The sequence below is a fragment of the Anabas testudineus genome, chromosome 10 (assembly GCF_900324465.2).
Source record: "Anabas testudineus chromosome 10, fAnaTes1.2, whole genome shotgun sequence".
NCBI lineage: Eukaryota > Metazoa > Chordata > Actinopteri > Anabantiformes > Anabantidae > Anabas > Anabas testudineus.
Genome location: NC_046619.1, coordinates 7486092 through 7503585, shown reverse-complemented (window position 1 = coordinate 7503585; position 17494 = coordinate 7486092). Strand labels below are relative to the sequence as shown.

Here is a 17494-nt window from a genome sequence, read left to right as displayed (position 1 = left end):
GCACAGAGGATAGCTACGTATCTGGGGAATAATGTGGGGAAACACCATGCTGACTCAATAGAAGCCAGGCTGTGGCACAAAGTAATGCAAAGAAAGAAAAAAACATTTACAGCCCACAGTCACTGATCTGTTCTTGTGACTCTTCTTGTGCATCTGTCGCTGACAGGGTTCCACACAGGGCTCTCTGTTTGTTTAGCTAACACATAGATAATGAAGTTCATTGTGTGCCAGACTTTGAATATGATTTCAGGGTCATTGAATAACTGTATGTCACCAACTTTGCATGGACTTTGTAAGCTTTGCTGAAATGCAAATTTGTCCCGAATCTCAAAAAAACTTTTTATTCCATTTAAAGCAGCGTTTGTTTTCTGCAGAGTACATCCGCTGGGCCGTTTGTGCACATTTCTAACAGAAATGGGATGAAATTTTCTGCAGTTTAACCTTTAGATGTTTTTCCTTGATGCATTACATACATTGATACATACAGGCTAAACTATTCCCAATGTTCATGTGTGCTGGATTATACATATATTATACATATATTTTTCTCATATTGAACACATGCAAATGTTTTTTCTAGTATTAGTTGAACTTTCCAATAAAATATAGTTGATAAACTGAATCTGGTTTACCTTGCCAGTTGGATCAACACTCAAATGTCTCCTCACTCAGAAAGCTTCACCTGTTTTCAATATAATACAGATAAACAGGCAAGAGCTGTAAAACCTCCTAAGTGCGTGGACTGCAAAGTCAACTAAATGTTTTTATCTCACCTTTAAAAATAGTACATGCATATTAAAAATAGTGTGTATGTACAAGGCTTTTAATATGTTTGCATATTTTAAAAGAAGTCAGATTAAAGACATTGCTTGTGAATGCAGCATTTGTGTCAAGCAGCGCTGCACAAGTAGCTGCAGGGACAATGCGTTCAAGCTCTCAGGAGCGCACAGCACCCTCCGCAGGCTATCTGTCTGATTGGCTGAGCACTGACCGTGATGTCATCACTGCATGCTATAAGGGCTCTGACAAATAGCCTGGGAGACAGATTTGAAGAAACACTGCTCAGCTGAGGCACTGAGTGAGTGAGGCACACGGAGCTTTAGAAAAGCAGAAAGTAGAGAAAAGGACATGTGACACTGAATACTTCACAGGAACTGCCTGAACAGTCACATTTCTACTTTATATGGGAAGCAGGAAGCAAAACAACTACCTGTGGAGGTTTGTATTCTTATATTGCGTTGGACTGTTTGAAATGCTGTTTAAGCTGTGATTGCTAAAGTCTAACATGGTGTAATGAACTTGCAGAGGTGGTGCTGTAACTTTTCTTTTTTTGTGAAAGTAAAACTTACTAGTGCAAATTTGTTAGTGCTAGATTTATATGCACATTTGAGTAGTGTGCAGTGCAGTTCTTTTTTCTTCTGTTTATATCAGGCCGTTTTTAGGTTTAAACTATGGTCTTCACCTCCGTGTGTGTCTCTGTGTGTGTGTGCGTGTTATCCACATATGATCTCTTCAGATGGGAAGCACAACCCCCTCAGACTACCTCAATGGGAGTGCAGAGATCAACTCGTCCTCGGACCCAGCTGAGCACGAGGAGGGTTACAGTGAGGTAACAATGATCCTGCTGGGCATGATCATGTCCTTACTTGTCCTGTGCATTGTCTTTGGTAACATCCTGGTCATTACAGCGATCGCCCGCTTCCAGCGTCTCCAAAATGTCACCAACTGCTTCATCACGTCCCTGGCCTGCGCTGACCTGGTTATGGGTCTTGTTGTAGTTCCTTTCGGTGCCTGTCACATCATCTTTAAAACCTGGCACTTTGGTAGTTTCTGGTGTGAGTTTTGGACTGCGACTGATGTGCTCTGTGTGACTGCAAGCATCGAGACCCTATGTGTCATAGCTATAGATCGTTATCTGGCCATCACCTCTCCTTTCCAATACCAGTCGATGCTGACCAAGTGCAAGGCTCGCATTGTGGTGGTGCTGGTGTGGGTGATTGCCGCCTTGATATCTTACCTGCCCATCCACATGAAGTGGTGGATATCAGATGATAAGGAAGCTAAGAAGTGCACCGAGGACAGTAACTGCTGCGAGTTCTACACCAACACGGCTTATGCTATCACCTCCTCCATCATCTCATTCTACATCCCTTTGATCATTATGGTTTTTGTCTACAGCCGTGTTTTCCAGGAGGCAAGGCGCCAGCTAAAGAAGATTGACCAAAGTGTTGGCCGTTTTCATAACAACGACAACAGCAACCTCAAATCTTTGGATGCCAATAATGGGCGTGCCCACAAGAAGGTTAAATTTTGTCTGCGGGAACACAAAGCCTTAAAGACGCTGGGCATCATCATGGGGATTTTCACTCTGTGCTGGCTGCCCTTCTTTCTGCTCAACGTGGTGGTGAGAATATGGAACGTGGACTGTAAACTCACTTTCAGGATACTGAACTGGATAGGTTACGCAAATTCTGCCTTCAACCCGCTCATTTACTGTCGGAGTCCTGAGTTTAGATATGCCTTCAAGGAAATTCTCTGCATGAAGAGGAACCGCCTCAGCAACCCAGGACCGGTGAATGGATACATCTACAGCAGGCACAGCTGGCAGAGCGAGCAGCAAGGGAGAAGTAAGGGCAGCTCAGAAGACAGTGACCCTAACGATGGGTGTCAGGAGAAAGGAGTGGCAATCTGCACTGTTGTGGACAGAGCAGTGGATTCTAACGGGAATTGTAGCAAAGGCCTAACAACTGCAACAGCTGTCCTTTAGAGCCCTAAGACTTCTGTAAACGGGGCAGTCCAGATATGTTTACATGGCGATCATGAACTTTTTTTTTCAATTTGACTAATGAAGGTAAGGTCGGTCAAGTTGACTTGGCAGAGTCTCTGGAGACTACTTTAAGGAAACTGTTAGAATCAACAGTTGCTAGTTCAACTCAAGCATTTCTTTCCTCTTCAAACACAGCAAATAGATACTGTAGGTAGATCACTTTTCATTTTGTTACATTTCTAATATTGATTTTGCATCTACCTCATTACATCTTTATTCACTCTACTAAATGTTCTGCTGTTTATGAAACTGCTAATTACCCGGTTCCAATTAAAAAAACGGTGGGACTTTTTTTTTATTTGTTTTTTATTTGTAAATCCCACAATTTATAGCATAAAATGTTTTTTGAATTTCAAAGTATATGTTGCTCTAGGTTGTAAATTCCATTTGAGCACGTTAACACGGCACATGTGGTAACTTACTTCTGTCAGGAAACTGGTGAGGAGTATTTAAGGATCAAATGCAATGCTTCTTTGGTTTGATGTTCAAAAATACATTCCAAATCAACCAAGTCAGAATTTGCTTTAATGTATTTCTTGTAGATTTTTTTTGTGTGTGTGTGTCTGTGTGTGGTAAAGTGTATGTATGGAAAATGATTGACAGCAGGTGTGGTGAGACCTGCCTCTCGCTTCTCACTGTTCAGCAATGTTCTGAGGCCCAGCTATCCCTGTGCTTTTTCAGCCTGTTGCATGGGAGTTTCTGTTGTCAGCAGATAGCACCAGAGATATGAATGTTCACAGCTATCTACATCTCACTGGTGCAAGCGTAGATACTCCTGGGGCCATCCCCTGTGAATCATATGATCAAACGAACTAAAAGCAAGTTTAAATGTGTTGTATCAGCCACTCCTCCTCAAGATATTTAATACCTTTAAGTGCAGAGCAGGTGACATTATTTGGGTTATTATGGATATTGAACTTTAATTCTAGCTGTTATATGCCTACACTTCAATGCACTTTTTTCAAACATTCACTACTGGACGTCATGCAAACCGATATTTGGTACATTGTATAGCTATTATAGAAGTTTTAAGCCAAGCTATGAGTCTGTCCTGCCTCCTCCATGTAGGCAGTAACAGTTGGTCCAACTGTTGCACAAACCCTGTTTGTTTATTAAATTTTGTGGTTGCGGTGCTTCAGCATGTTAAGTGTTTACTGAAACTAGAGAAGCCATTTCCTTAGATATGGCACAGGGTACAATCCACACATAATAATAAACAGTACATCGAAATAGCCAAGTGATAACAAAGTTCCAGACCAAAGATACAGTGGCGCTGACTACTTGGGCAAATAAACAGATATCTCCTGGTGAGTCGTGCACCTTTGTTGCTGCTCCCTAACATTTCCCAGAGTTTCGTCTGTCACTTAAACAGATGTCTGGATCTCTACAGCATTTGGATATAAGACACCAAGAAGTCCACTGAGATGCGTCTCATCTGTTCCAGCTGTTTCAGTCAGTCTTTAAATGCCCCTTGGTGTGCAGTCTTTAGGAAATGCTGCATTCCAGTGGAGGGTAGCCCAATAGGCACAAATTAATGTCTCTTATTTCTCATTAAGATTACGTTATCTCTGCTGTTCAGCTGAAGAATTATATAACTCCCTCATGAAAACTACACCAATGTTGATTACAAAATTACAAAGTCTATAGTTTCTCATTTGTACAGTGTGATGACACTCTTTCTTATCACCCGTCTAAAGGTCACAGGCTCTTGGGAATGTCACTTTTTTACTTAGGCAAGCATAAACAAGCACTTTCGCATGCGGGACTTTAATTGGAAATTTCACCCACCCTTTCCCACACTACGTGGCTTGCAAGAGCATTGCTCTCAGGAAGAGCAATGGAGGTGTTGCTGAAGTTGTACCCCCTTTTCCCCAGTGAGTTTGGCAATCTCTAGTATGTTCTGATCAAAGTGACAGCATGCTAAATGTGGCTACTGAAGGCACAGTGGGGGGGGGGGGGAGCAGGGATTCTCTGCCAGTCTAAATCGGTGTTAGTGACCTGTGTTGTAGTGCATGTTGCGTTGCCTCTGGAGTTAAGGTCAGCTGACATCGTCAAAACTGTGAACTTTGTTCCCTCAGAGTAATCACTATGTACTGTATGGCTAGGATTAGTATGTGCTGTTACCTTAGGCGTAGTCGTAAGTATGGTGACATCGTACGTCAGTGTCGGCCATGTGAAAAACAAGCTTTCTAACATGTTGGTCTTTTTTCTGTTTTTCTTTTCCATGGATTTACAGCAGAGGCTGACTGTTAGAACAAATGTTCACTCAGCTGTTTTACTGGACTGCATGCACAAAGCACAAAACAGATGAAGACGCTGATATTGGACTTTTTATTCATTTACAATTAGCTGAGACATTGACAACAATGTTACTGCTGAATTATATGGGCTCTGTGTTTGAACTGTCTGTCACTCCAAAAGTGATCTTTGCATGTTTTGCAAAATGTTTGTGCCAATGTATTTGTGGACTCTGGTGCCATTTCCTTTCAAAGTGCTCTGTTTTAGTTCTAGTGGAGTAGGATTTGAACTATATATCCATACTGCTCCCTCCTGGCAGTGGCCTCTCCTTGCACCTCAGCTGTCTTAAGGAGTATTAATGGTTTCTGTTTCATCAATACGCCATTACAATAAGGAATGTAGGTCATGTCTTCATCTCTGGGCGCTGGAGGACGCAACACAGTTATGTGCAACGAGTCTTGAACGATAAGCTGACACTCCGACATTCCAAATACAGCTGATGGTTTGGAACCATGTGTAGTGCTCACTGGTGCATACAGTTTACTTTCAGTTCGGCCACATATTAACCACTAATGTGGATATAGCAACTCAGATTAAATAAAGAGTCCTTTTAATAAAGCATACGTTACAGACATATGTATATGTGACACGTCATTTTTAATGGAAAATTAAATGATCCATGTCATGAATTGACAATTTTATGTGGCGCGATGCTAATGCTGTCTCTATGGATCTACTATTGTTTTTATTCAATAAAAGTCACTTTGCCTACAGTCATGTTGCCCTATGATTCAGATTTACTTAAAGCAGCAATGTATAGTACTCTCATAAAACATTTGTAGCATTTTCTCATTACATGACCCCCCCATTCGAGTTCATGAACTCTCAACAATATCTGGATGATGAGTTGTGTCTGTTCACTTGTACCATAATATTTGGGTGGAAGTTCCTTTTCCTGTTTGCAACAAAAAAAAAAAAAAAGAAAAAGAAGAAAAGAGGAACTCTAACAAACGATTGCTGCACAATCTCAGCAGTGACATTGTGGAAGGTGAACTATTCTGATTATTGGATGTATGTAAATGTGAATTTTCCATGGAAGTCAAATATTGCTTCAGCTTTCATATGACAAGTAAACCTTTCGTATGTGAACTTCTTTCGTCGCCAGAGTGAAAAAGTCGTCACTCAGCTGAATGTTTACTAAATGTTTGCAAGCTATTTTCGCACAAGTTTGTTTGTCAAGGTAATGACGTCTGTTACAACATGTGGTGTTCTGTAGTATTTATGAAAAAGCAAATGTGTATGTGCTGTAAAATTTGTATTGAAATAAATTATGTGCATGTTGCATGTAATGTCTTCAGTGATGTGTCTTTTGTCATCATTAGCGAGTATAATAAAAATAAAACAACCTGAGGAATGAGGTACCAGCAATTGATTGCACTTGGCTTTCACAATGACAGCGGTTAAGTCTATTTCAGTATGGGAAAACCAGTACCAGCATGTGATCCAGATGGAATGATGGACAGGAAAACGATCAGGACATTGTGAAAATGTTTCCATTCTGCTTTTGAAACTACACGGCCGGCCAGTTCTCCGAGTAATCATAGATTATACAGAGCACCTAATTCTATTCCAGATATCCATGGGAGGAGAAGTAGAGATATATAGAGGCATAAAAGTGTCTTAATATCTGGCACTTAGCCGGGGTGGAAAGCACCTTTCATGTTTCTTTCTAGCGTAAAACATGTTGATCTGCATTCAAAGACTTAGAGTTGCTCTGGTTAGAAATGCAGTTTGATAGAAAACATGGCCAGAACAACATACTTAATGCATTTGGTTTTAATGGCAACCGAAGAGATTGGACACTTAGAGTGTTTTAAAATGAGATAATGTGCTTCCATCACCCACACGGCTCTCTTTCTTCTTTTGACAGAGGAGGGTGCAAAATGAGTTCAGCCAAACTTGTTAGACCTTTTGTTATTTTGTGATTGTCAAACACACTAGTGAGTCCTCATGCTTCAAGCCTTTTTTCTCATTTAGCACCAAAATTAAAACACACAGTTTGAACATATAAACATTAAGGTATGGGTCTAATCTCCGTGTTGTTTATTTATGTGGCCTGTGCAGTCAAACAGCATCATGTTAAAATGAAGCAGGTTCTAACTGTGCAAATCCCTGATACTAACTCTTCACTGCAAACAAAGACAGTTAGCCTTAGCTTTAACTTTACTGTGAATCTTTTTTTTTTGCTACACAGCGACAGCAGTAAAAGTGGAGCCCATTAGTTAGAAATACAAAGCCTGTTTTGTCTACTTCTGTCGGAAGTCAAGGCCTATTATTTGAAAATTTGATGGAAAATCTGGCAATGTTATCATTGTAACTGGGTTTTATGAGAATGGACCGCTTGACAGGCACACAGCAGCAATAGTAAATAAGGGCTTTGCAAACAGTCAATTATACAGAGCCATGGTATCGTCTATGAATTATATCTATGGACTCTGAACAGCCCCAGACCTACTTGTGCATATATAAAGAGTCTAAAAGCTACTTATCATCTGCCCTTGAATTTCACAGTTGAACATCGGTGTTGTAGCAGAGGCATTTTGAGTGTAAATGCGTACAAGAGCTCTTCACTGCCCTCACCCTTTAATCCCTTAAAACTCAAGTTTTCCCCTGCAGCGTCAGATTGCAATTTGAGTTTAACTTGTGCAAAACGCTCCATGTCTTTCAAGGGTTTAGATGTGCACTGAGGCCGAGCCAAAGGGACGTGGGCAGACTTAATTCTGTGAGATCTGCCACGCACTCTCTGGAGCTTGATTAGTACTTTTTAATACTAGCAGAGAAACTTTAAGAAATCTATCTATCTATCTATCTATAGTATATCTATCTATGCAACCTTTCCATATCTGGACCTACTATGTCATCTGTGTCACAGTTAAACTTTAAAAAGTACCACAGTGGGAAAAATGTCTGGAAAGGGGGAGCCTATTTTGGTACAGGATGGCGATCATCTCAGATGTGTTAATCATGTCCATGTCATACTGCTTAAAGGGTGTGAGCATGTGAAAACGCTGCCTCTGATAGATCCATAAGTCCCCTGGCACTTTGGTGGCTACAGTGACCAAGGCACCGCAATGTCTGAAGCCCCCTCACTCCCAAGAGCCTTACTAGTATGTGTGTGTATCTGTGGGTGCGTGTCCGTGCATCTCAAATCATACAGTAGTTTGTCTGTTTGTGAAAAACTGGCCCTATCTGACCCCAGGTTATGAAAGCAAACATGAACTCAAAGGATAGGCTTCGTGATGCTTTCAAGGCCAAAGAAAACGTAAGAAACTACATCTTTCTCAAACTAGCTCTGTTCCTAACATGTTCGCTACAAACCGAGCGCACTTACCCTTTAAACGTTCTTATTCGTCACTTCGTTTCCAACCTGCAGCCAACCACGAATCTCCACATGTGACTGTTTTCTTTGACAGATGATTTATGCTCCATTCTGTCAGACTCATATCTTGTGCCATGGCAATTCTTTTCCCCGGGTTTCTCACTTAAACAACAGCGCTATTGGCAATGAAATAAATCACACTTACAGAAAAGAAATGCATGTTTATGAAATGTAGTAAAAATCAGCAGCCCAGTGTGTTTGTGTATGTACAAAGTGCTCAAAATTCATGTAGACAGCTACAAAATAGATACATCTGTTTTCTATGATGAAAAATATGTTAGTAATAAGTTTAGTTTCCAGGAGGTCAGGAAATTTTTCACAGAGTGCACGAGTGATCACATATAATCCCTTACAGTACAATCAGTAAGGAGTAGTGTTGTACTACTTAATTTTAAGCTCTCTTTTTATTTTATTAATATTTTTCTTCATGTTGCTGCTGACAGACCTTTGATTTCAATTTGAATAAATCTGCACACTGACACCAGTCCAAGAGCTGGTGCAGTGGCATAATCCCACCTAAAGTGTTCTTTCTCTCCTAATGGCTCAATTATCTGAATAAATAACAGTCATAATTTGCTTCCAAATAATCGATTTGACTCGGAGTCAGCTCCAGCGTAGTAAGTATCACTTTCATCACCTTTCTAAAACCACCTCAACATCTTAGGTAATGGTGCAGTATACTGATTCGGTTTAAATACAAACTTGTACTAAGTGGTGAATATTGTGTCCTAGGCTGGAGCTGACTTATTGTACAGTACAGTCATCAACATGTATTTTACAATAGAAAGTTTACACTGATATGAAATAACTGGAAATGCTCTGGGTTTTAAATCATCCAAAAGGAACAAACACAGGAAGAAATGAGGGAAACATGATCGTCACATCTCTATAGCACCCTAACAAACACCAAAGTTCTTTCTTCTGACCTGTCACACACAGGCTTGGGAGGCCCTGTCACCGCCAGTCACTAAGAAAACGCTCTTTATCGCTTTGACATAACAGTCGTCTCCCCCAGCATTCCCCTTACATGGTCCAAGTGTTCACCAAATGGGGGACAAAGACGCTTGTCATTTGAGTAAACAGATGCCTTGTAGGGAGCTACAGATAGGCCTATGTGTGAGCCAGCAAGTGTGGCTAAATGTGTGTGTGTGTGTGTGTGGATGTGTCTCATGGGCTCATGGTTAATGTCCAGTGGCAAGGAAGTATCCAACATTAATCCCTGACTCAACAGTCAGTATTAAATGGAAGCTATGGAGTGTATTTAAAACACATCTTGGCCCAGTAGTAAATACTTAACATGGTTAATACATTCCATTAGAGCTAAGTCTATTCTGCAAGGTACCCTGCTTTTAATGTGAATTAACATACATATTGAGTACATATGTTATGGAAGAACCTTGAAATACCTGTTATTAATACTATCGCAGATATTTAAAGCTTGACACTTTAGGTCAAGGCCAGTGTGAAGTGACAGATCCTGTCAACTTGAACCTCTTCTAATGAAAATCTGTACAGACAGAGAGTGAAACCAGAGTTAATCCCGCTGACCACGCTTTCATCACGAGCTGCTATTTGCTGCTGTTCACCTTGAACTCCCTGAGGTTACAAGAGGGCTTTGACAACAGGGATAACGTATCGGTTTGCTGCGAGATTGTCTCTACTGGAGCAGTCAACCTTAAACAGTGACTTATCCTCAATTATTGCAGAGAACAAAAACTCCCCAATCACCCACTACGGTGAAGGATAATGTTGCGGAGAAGAGAGTTATTATCCTCAGAGACGGAGAAGTGCGCTAGAGAAGGATGGGGCAGAGAGGAACAGAGCGTCCTAAAACAGACAACAGGGCATGCATGTTCCTTAAATCCTGCGGCTGACATTGAACTGTGACAAATCAGCTATGTTCCCAGCGAGATTTACCATGCAGTGTTTTGCTGTTATGAATATTAAGCAATCACTCAGCCCTGGCAAGTAGGTGACCAGCTCAGCTTAGCATAATAACACCAGTGTGCTACCATTTGACTCTATGATTCCATTAAGGCTCTGCAGAGATGCTGTGGTATGTATGAGTCAATGTGCATGGACAGTATATGCTGTCTGTTATCATGCACCTCCAGTGTTAGATAGCAAAGCAATTATAATTTCATTTATTTACTTGTAATTTACTCTTTTTTTAATGCATTTGTCTGCTTTGTTCTCTGTTCACTGGATTGCTTTTATGTATTCAGTTTGTTATTCCTCATTCAGTTCAGCCTTCCTGTCTGCTTCCGCCGCGTTTTGAAGTGTTTTATTGCTGTGTAATAGTCTTTCAGAACAAGTCTGGGGATTTTCTACATTTTGGTTGTTGTCAACAAATCCCATAAAGAAATTAAATCCAACAGCGAATTTAGTCTATTTACTACAACTTCTGTCAATCCAGAACCTCATTTATGCTTCCCGTCTGTGCTATAGAGCTCCATCCTGTGAGGCACTGGTTGATGTTTTTTTCTCATGATAAATATGAATATTTACCCCAAAAGAGCTCTGACAGCGAAGAACGGCCATTAGCCAACACCTGTGTGTCATGGATATGATTAAACTCATAAAACTAAATGGTAACACTGATTTGAAAAATCATGTGAGTTACTTCTCACATGCATGGTTCTTCCCTAAAGCAAATATACGGATGTGTGTATTGCTTTTTTGGGATGATGAAAATCCCTGTCAAGCATTAGCTTTACTTAAAAATGATTAGTTACATTAGGCAATCACACAGTTTGTCACTGGGGCCAGCAGAGATATTGTGTTTTGATGTAGTGTATCTTCTCTGCTCTCATGAGTCCATTAATCTGGACCTAGTATGTGCTGAAAACCTCACACAAAACTTCATCCTCGTCTAACCCGTCATGCATCTTCTGTACCACAATCTCTATAATGTTCCTCCTGTTACAACATCTGCTTCGGTTGGCATTGCTGAGCACTCGCAGCAGTTCTGTTGCTCTTTCTGAGTCTGACAAGTGAAGTGCAATTTAACAGGGAGGAAAAAATAACATGTCTTCTAGTGAGAAGAAGAGTGAGTAGTGGCAAGGAAGGGCACTCAGCAGGGGTGACAAGTCAAGCCATGGCAACAGACAGTATGTTAGTTATATGTTCCACCAACTTTAAGATCCACATCATGGTGGCTGCTAGTAATGCATAAAACCTAGCGCTATTGATTACAACCCAGATGACACATAGTCAGTGATAAACAAAGGCATTGTTTGCAAAAAAAAGAGGCAATTAGGATGTATATCTGCTATAAAATAAAAATGTGTGTTAACAAATCACAAACTGTTAATAAACCTGGTGATATTAAACAATGAGGTAATAGCAGCCACAAACGGCACAGAGAAATGTAATTGCCACACAAAATGCGTCTTCAACACAGTAACCAAGGCAGAGTAGTAGTTGTTTCACCAGTCATTTTCCTTTTTGACCTGTTGACCCTCTGCTGATACTCTTTTCTTACTATTGTACAGTACATTGTACTCTCCTTCCTATTGTTTGTTTTTGTTTGCTTGCAAAAAAGAAGTGACTCACTCCGCTAAGCAGTGTGTTACTGATTCCTTCATTGTTACGTCACAACCTTTGTTTTCTCCTTGGGAGCACATCTGTATCTCACAGCTGGCACCAGTGGATTCAGTACATCATTTTAATTACATGTAATTTGAGTTTTTTTTTTATTTTATACATTACTTTTTGTAAAATTGAACATCACTCACTTATAAAATATATATTGTATATATATAATGCAATAGTAATGAATAATTATTAACTCAACAACTTACAGTTTATATTCTTCTCACTCACAGGACTGTGGTATGTGCTTGTATAACGTGTATTGATTTATAAAAGTAAGATATGTGCCACAGATGATTAGGGAGCGATTGATCTATCACTACTACTACTACAACTACTATTTCATCTGTTGGCTCATTCTTAAGCAAAAAAAAAAAAAGAAAGAAAGAAAAGAGGCACACTGAATTACATATGATTCACCTAGGTTTTCATTTGTTATTTATTGTTCCAGTGTTTTGGGTCACATGAGAACATTTTCCTGTTGCTCTTTCCTCTTCACCCTGTACACCTCTGACTTTCAGTACAACACTGAGTCCTGTGATCTGCAGAAGTTCTCAGATGACTCTGCAGTTGTGGGGAGAGACAGTTTAAGGACTGGCTCCATTTCTGGAGAAGATGTAGAGGTGGTAGAGGGGTACAGATACCTGGGAGTTCACCTGGACAAGAGCCTGGATTGGAAATGCAACACAGAGGCTGTATACAGGAAGGTACAGAGCAGACTCTACTTCTTGAGGAACCTTTAATCTGTGCAACAAGATGTTACAAATCTTTTACCAGTCTGTTGTAGCCAGTGCAATCTTCTTTGCTACAAACAAACTGATCCGGGAGACTGGCTCTGTGCTGAGGACAACTGAAGCAGGTTGTGGAGAGGAGCTGAAAAAGCTGTTGAACATCATGGAGAGCAGCACACATCCTCTCCACAGCCTGCTGGTCAAACAGCAGAGCAGGTTTAGTCAGAGAAAGATACAGGAAGTCATTCCTGTATTTATTATATTCATTTGCACAATCATCTCAACGTGCAGCTGCACAGAAAGCTTAATAGCTGCCTGTTTTGTTCTGTAGATTTAACTGTGTGCAACTTTAGGTGCAATTTATCAATGTATCTAATGAGCCACTGCATTTCCTCACAAGCATCTAATGCAGTGTGTGGCGTAAACCTGTTAGTCAAATCCCTCATGACCATTTGAAAGTAGCACGGGGAATACTGAAAAAGGAAAAACATTCAGTGCTTGTATTGGCACAAATGAACTTGTTTTGAACTTGTGCTAAACTCATGCCTGCGGGGGGAAGGAAGAAGCCTTCCAACATTATTCAGCATGCAGATGATGTATGCAAACATTTCTCCCTGCATTACAACATTGTAATCTCTTTGTTTGCGTGTATCTGAATTCTCCTTATATTCGCTCGCATTTCTCTGCAATTTCCACTGTGTCAGTACCACAAGATGTTGGCTAGTTAATACTTTGATACTGTAATTCAAGAGATGCCTTTACGCACGCTAATCTTTCCACAAGTGTGGTTAAAATCAAAAGGCACTGTATGTAGTGACTGATTGACCCTGTATTTTAAACTTATCCTGTCAGGAAATGTATTTTAACACCTGCCTCTTACTCACAGTGTAATAGAAGGAGCTTCTTGCATAAATGGATGTCATTAATGGAGGTGAACGTTGAACACCGGCCAGAAATGTGACTGAGGTGACGCTTTCCATTACGGTCAGCATGGATACCTTCCATTGCCATGGCAGATGATAGAAGTTATTTTCTTTCCTCGTCTCTCTCTCTCTCTCACCTGTTGTCTGTGCCAGCTGAGGCAACGCAGGCTGCACTCAGGCATTATCTTCCACTGCCCACATCTGGCTCGAAAGAGGAATAACACGGGCATAGTGGCTTTTGCAGCAAAGCACATAATCAGTGTGACAGCGCTCTCTTGTGGTGCTTTCATGACTCTGTTGTTTTAATAAATCTGCTGGATAAAGGCAGCATTTTTATTATTATTATTATTATTATTATTATTATTATTATTATTATTATTATTATTATTATTATTATTATTATTATATAATTTCATTGTAATTTATTAGTTTATCTTAATAGCACCCACAACTATGCATCCAGTATAGGATCTCCCATGTGGCACTAAAGCAGAGCCCATGGGATTCACGTGACTACTAAAAACATCCCCCAACTTGTCAGTATAATAAAAATAAATTACCCAGCTTGTTAAAAGGGTTTGTGTTGTGTTTTTTCTGTTAAGATAAGGCTGGTTCTCCTGCTGTTATATGAGCTCTACAAAATTATGCACTGTCCTTTAGTTATACATGCTGCTGACTTGAACGAACAGCAGCATCTGTATGTAGTAAAGGTTTAGGATAATGTTCCCAAGCATATTTTCCAGACACAGTAATGGTTAAAGGGTTTCACATTAAGGGTATTTTCTATTTTATTCTGTACCACTATTTGTGGACTTGCATCAAATATATTAGAAACAACTAACTCTTTATATTTCTATTTGCACTTAGGCATTAAAATGTAAATATTAAAATATTACAAATAGAACTATAACTAAAATTATGGTTATAATTTAAAGAGTAAAACAGGTTTTTGACACATGGACTTTTTTATTAATGCATTTTAAGTCAGTACAGTTAATAAAACATGGAAACAATTCAAAAAGACGTTAGTCTGTCACTTTGAGCAAAGCAGCAGCAGCACAGTGGTTTAAAGAGCCAACGGAAGAAACGTCGTATTCTGTTCTTGTTGCTCCTCTTGACTCCTGAGTGATCTATAACAACGGCCACAGGTTCAAGAGGAAGGTTCAAACTAGCTGGTGAAGCTAGAACCATTGCAGAGTCTGGTGCTCTGGTGGGTTTTGGGTCTTCCTCTAGGCTCAAGCTTTCGTTTCTGTCCTCACTGTCCTGAACATCAGCAGTGTCAAGAGGTTCAGCGGGCGGTGGCTCAGGAGCTGGTGGGGAAGACACCACTACAGAGGCTGTCTCTGGACTGGATGGTGGCTCCTCTGTAGCCAGGTTCCTGGTGAAGCCGTCCTGCAAAGCAGCGATGACCGCAGGATGAGGATCTAGTGTCAGAAAAGGTGGGGCCACAGCAGAGTTTGCTGGTCCACTAGGTTTGGGCTTCTTTTCCATGTCAGCTCTTGTTGTTTCATCAGTTCTGTCCTGAATCTCAGTAATGCCTCTGGGTACAGCAAGGGGTGCTGAAGTACCTGACACTACAGTGGATTTTAGGTCTGGGTCCTTCTCTGGGCTTTTAATTTCATCCTCCCTGGGCTGAATCATAGGTTCAGCAGACACGGGTTCAGTAGGAGGTATTTGAAGAGCTGGAACCACAGCAGAGTCTGGTGCTCCGGTGTTGTCCCTGGCCTCACCCTCCGTAATGCATTCAGGTTCTGCAGGTTCAGGTGTTATAGAAGCTGTCTGCACCGCAGCAGAGTCTGTCTCTGGGCTGGGTGTTGGCTTCTCCTCAGTCACAGGCAGACTGAAGTCATCCTGGACTTGAATGGTGACAGGAGGTTCAGCAGCGGGTGTCAGATGAGCTGACACTTTAGGGCTCTGAGGCTGAAACATCCCACAAACCTGTCTCACTGCAACTTCAGCAATTTCACTCAGCAGCACCGGTGCAAAGCTCTTGATCCTGTTCACAAGGATGTCATGTGGGTGAGTCTGTCTGATCTCTGTCAGGATAGACAGCACCATGTCATCTCTGATGGAGCGAGAGAAGGTGACCTGATGGTTGTTGATGGGGAGACCATTGGAGACCCCATCCAAAACAGCCTTTGTAACCCCGATGGACAGTTTACTGAGCTTCAGGGAAGGCATATTTAAGAGGGGACGGGGAGGGAGCACCCAGAAGCCCTGCAGGACTCTGGGAACCACTTCCATCACCACGTCTTGTGGACAGAGCAGCTTGAAGCTCGGTGCTTCCTGCTTCTTCTCTCTCAGGATCTGAGCGTATTCTTGTGCCACACTGAGGACTTTAGGATGTCTGTAGGTTACAGTCAATCAGTTGTTAAAAATGTTAACAATATCCCAGTCATCACAAAGCCACTGTAGTTTAATTCATATTCATCAGATGTGACTCACTGGAAATTAGGAGGTAAGGCCTGTGGGGACTTGAGGAGCATCTGGGCTTCAAACTCAACATCCCTCATTTTGTTGCTGACGTTTACTGCCCACACCTGAAGTAAGTCATTTCATGTGAAATGTAGTTTTTACATACAGTATATTTACTGGGATAAAATAAGAAAACTGTAACAATTAGCTCCACACTAAATGTTAGGAATTACAGGATACTTACCAGCATGAGAAGTGGCTTGGCATCCTCCTCATCAAAATCCTCCAGTTCAAACTCCCAAAGACTTCAAAGAGAAACAATAAAAGAAAGTTCATCGTCAGTGCTACTCTTCAATCTTTGGGTACAGATTGGTCTGGGATTTAGTTGTGTCTCTTTAACTCACCGTTCTCTCACTGTACTTTTGCTTTTCTCTAAAATCAGGTTGATCATGTCTTCAGTAGTCACCTGAGATGGGATCAGGTTTTCCTGTTGTAGTCTTAGTAGCTCCGTCATCAGAGCCATCTAATAACATAATGGGGTTATATTATATTTATTAATCTAGCATTTTCTATTATTGTGGTTTTGGAAGGATCCTAGGTCTTACCTGAGACTTGTAGCTTCTAATATGCCAGCAGAGCTGCAGAACCCGATCATATATGGGTGTCTCAAACAACACCTTAGATAGATATTAATAACATAAAGTCAGTTATTGTTTGATAACCTGTTAAAACACATCTGAAAACGGTCAAAGTCGAACTCAAATCTTCTCTCACATACCCTGATGGGTCTGTAGATTCCTCTACTTCCTTCAATAAACTCCATGGATGGTTTGTTGCTGTATATCACAATGCAGAACAAACACAACTCTTATCAAAGCAACAACGACAAATTAGGTTTATGTTCGACAGCAGAGCTGAGAGTACTCGATCACAGTTGATCCTCCTGGCACCAATGAACAGAGTGAGTTCAGGTGAAGAGTGTGTGAGGTCCAAGTCGAATCCTGACTATTGAGTCACAACACACGACGTTCTGGAACTGAACTGGTTCTGAGTCTGGTTGGTCACCAAGGAAACGACTTTAAATGACGTTTAAAGTATTTAACACCCACCAAAGATGTACACATGTTTATGTTACCAAGTAAAATCCACTGGGTGTAAGTGTGGTGATATTCTGAACAGGAAAAGACCATATTTAATTATGAGTTGAAACTTCTGTCCATTGACTGATACATGTTAATGTGCTAATGTGCTGTATTATATTAAAGACACAGCAGTGAGTCACACTTTTGACCTGGATTTTCTCAGATTGTTTTGTTTGTATTGTATT

At 40.8% G+C, this 17494-nt stretch overlaps 2 protein-coding genes across 3 annotated transcripts; one reads left to right on the top strand and one right to left on the bottom strand.

Annotated features, from left to right (window-relative positions):
- The first annotated feature begins 1058 nt into the window (after positions 1-1058).
- adrb2a (adrenoceptor beta 2, surface a) lies at positions 1059-6422 on the top strand. Of its 2 annotated transcripts, none has more exons than XM_026357869.1 (2): positions 1059-1218; positions 1517-6422. In XM_026357869.1, the coding sequence occupies exon 2, from the start codon at positions 1517-1519 to the stop codon at positions 2765-2767; it is 1251 nt and encodes a 416-aa protein (XP_026213654.1). In that variant the 5' UTR covers positions 1059-1218; the 3' UTR covers positions 2768-6422. The 2 variants fall into 2 exon arrangements, with proteins under 2 accessions (XP_026213654.1, XP_026213655.1); XM_026357870.1 differs by lacking the exon at positions 1059-1218 and having other exon boundaries at positions 1518-1609; positions 1689-6422.
- An 8297-nt stretch (positions 6423-14719) lies between these two features.
- LOC113160408 lies at positions 14720-17052 on the bottom strand. Its single transcript, XM_026357640.1, has 6 exons — positions 16946-17052; positions 16773-16844; positions 16572-16690; positions 16412-16472; positions 16198-16292; positions 14720-16099 (listed from the first exon to the last, which is right to left on the bottom strand). The coding sequence occupies exons 1-6, from the start codon at positions 16988-16990 to the stop codon at positions 14767-14769; spliced, it is 1725 nt and encodes a 574-aa protein (XP_026213425.1). The 5' UTR covers positions 16991-17052; the 3' UTR covers positions 14720-14766.
- Positions 17053-17494: the final 442 nt, after the last annotated feature.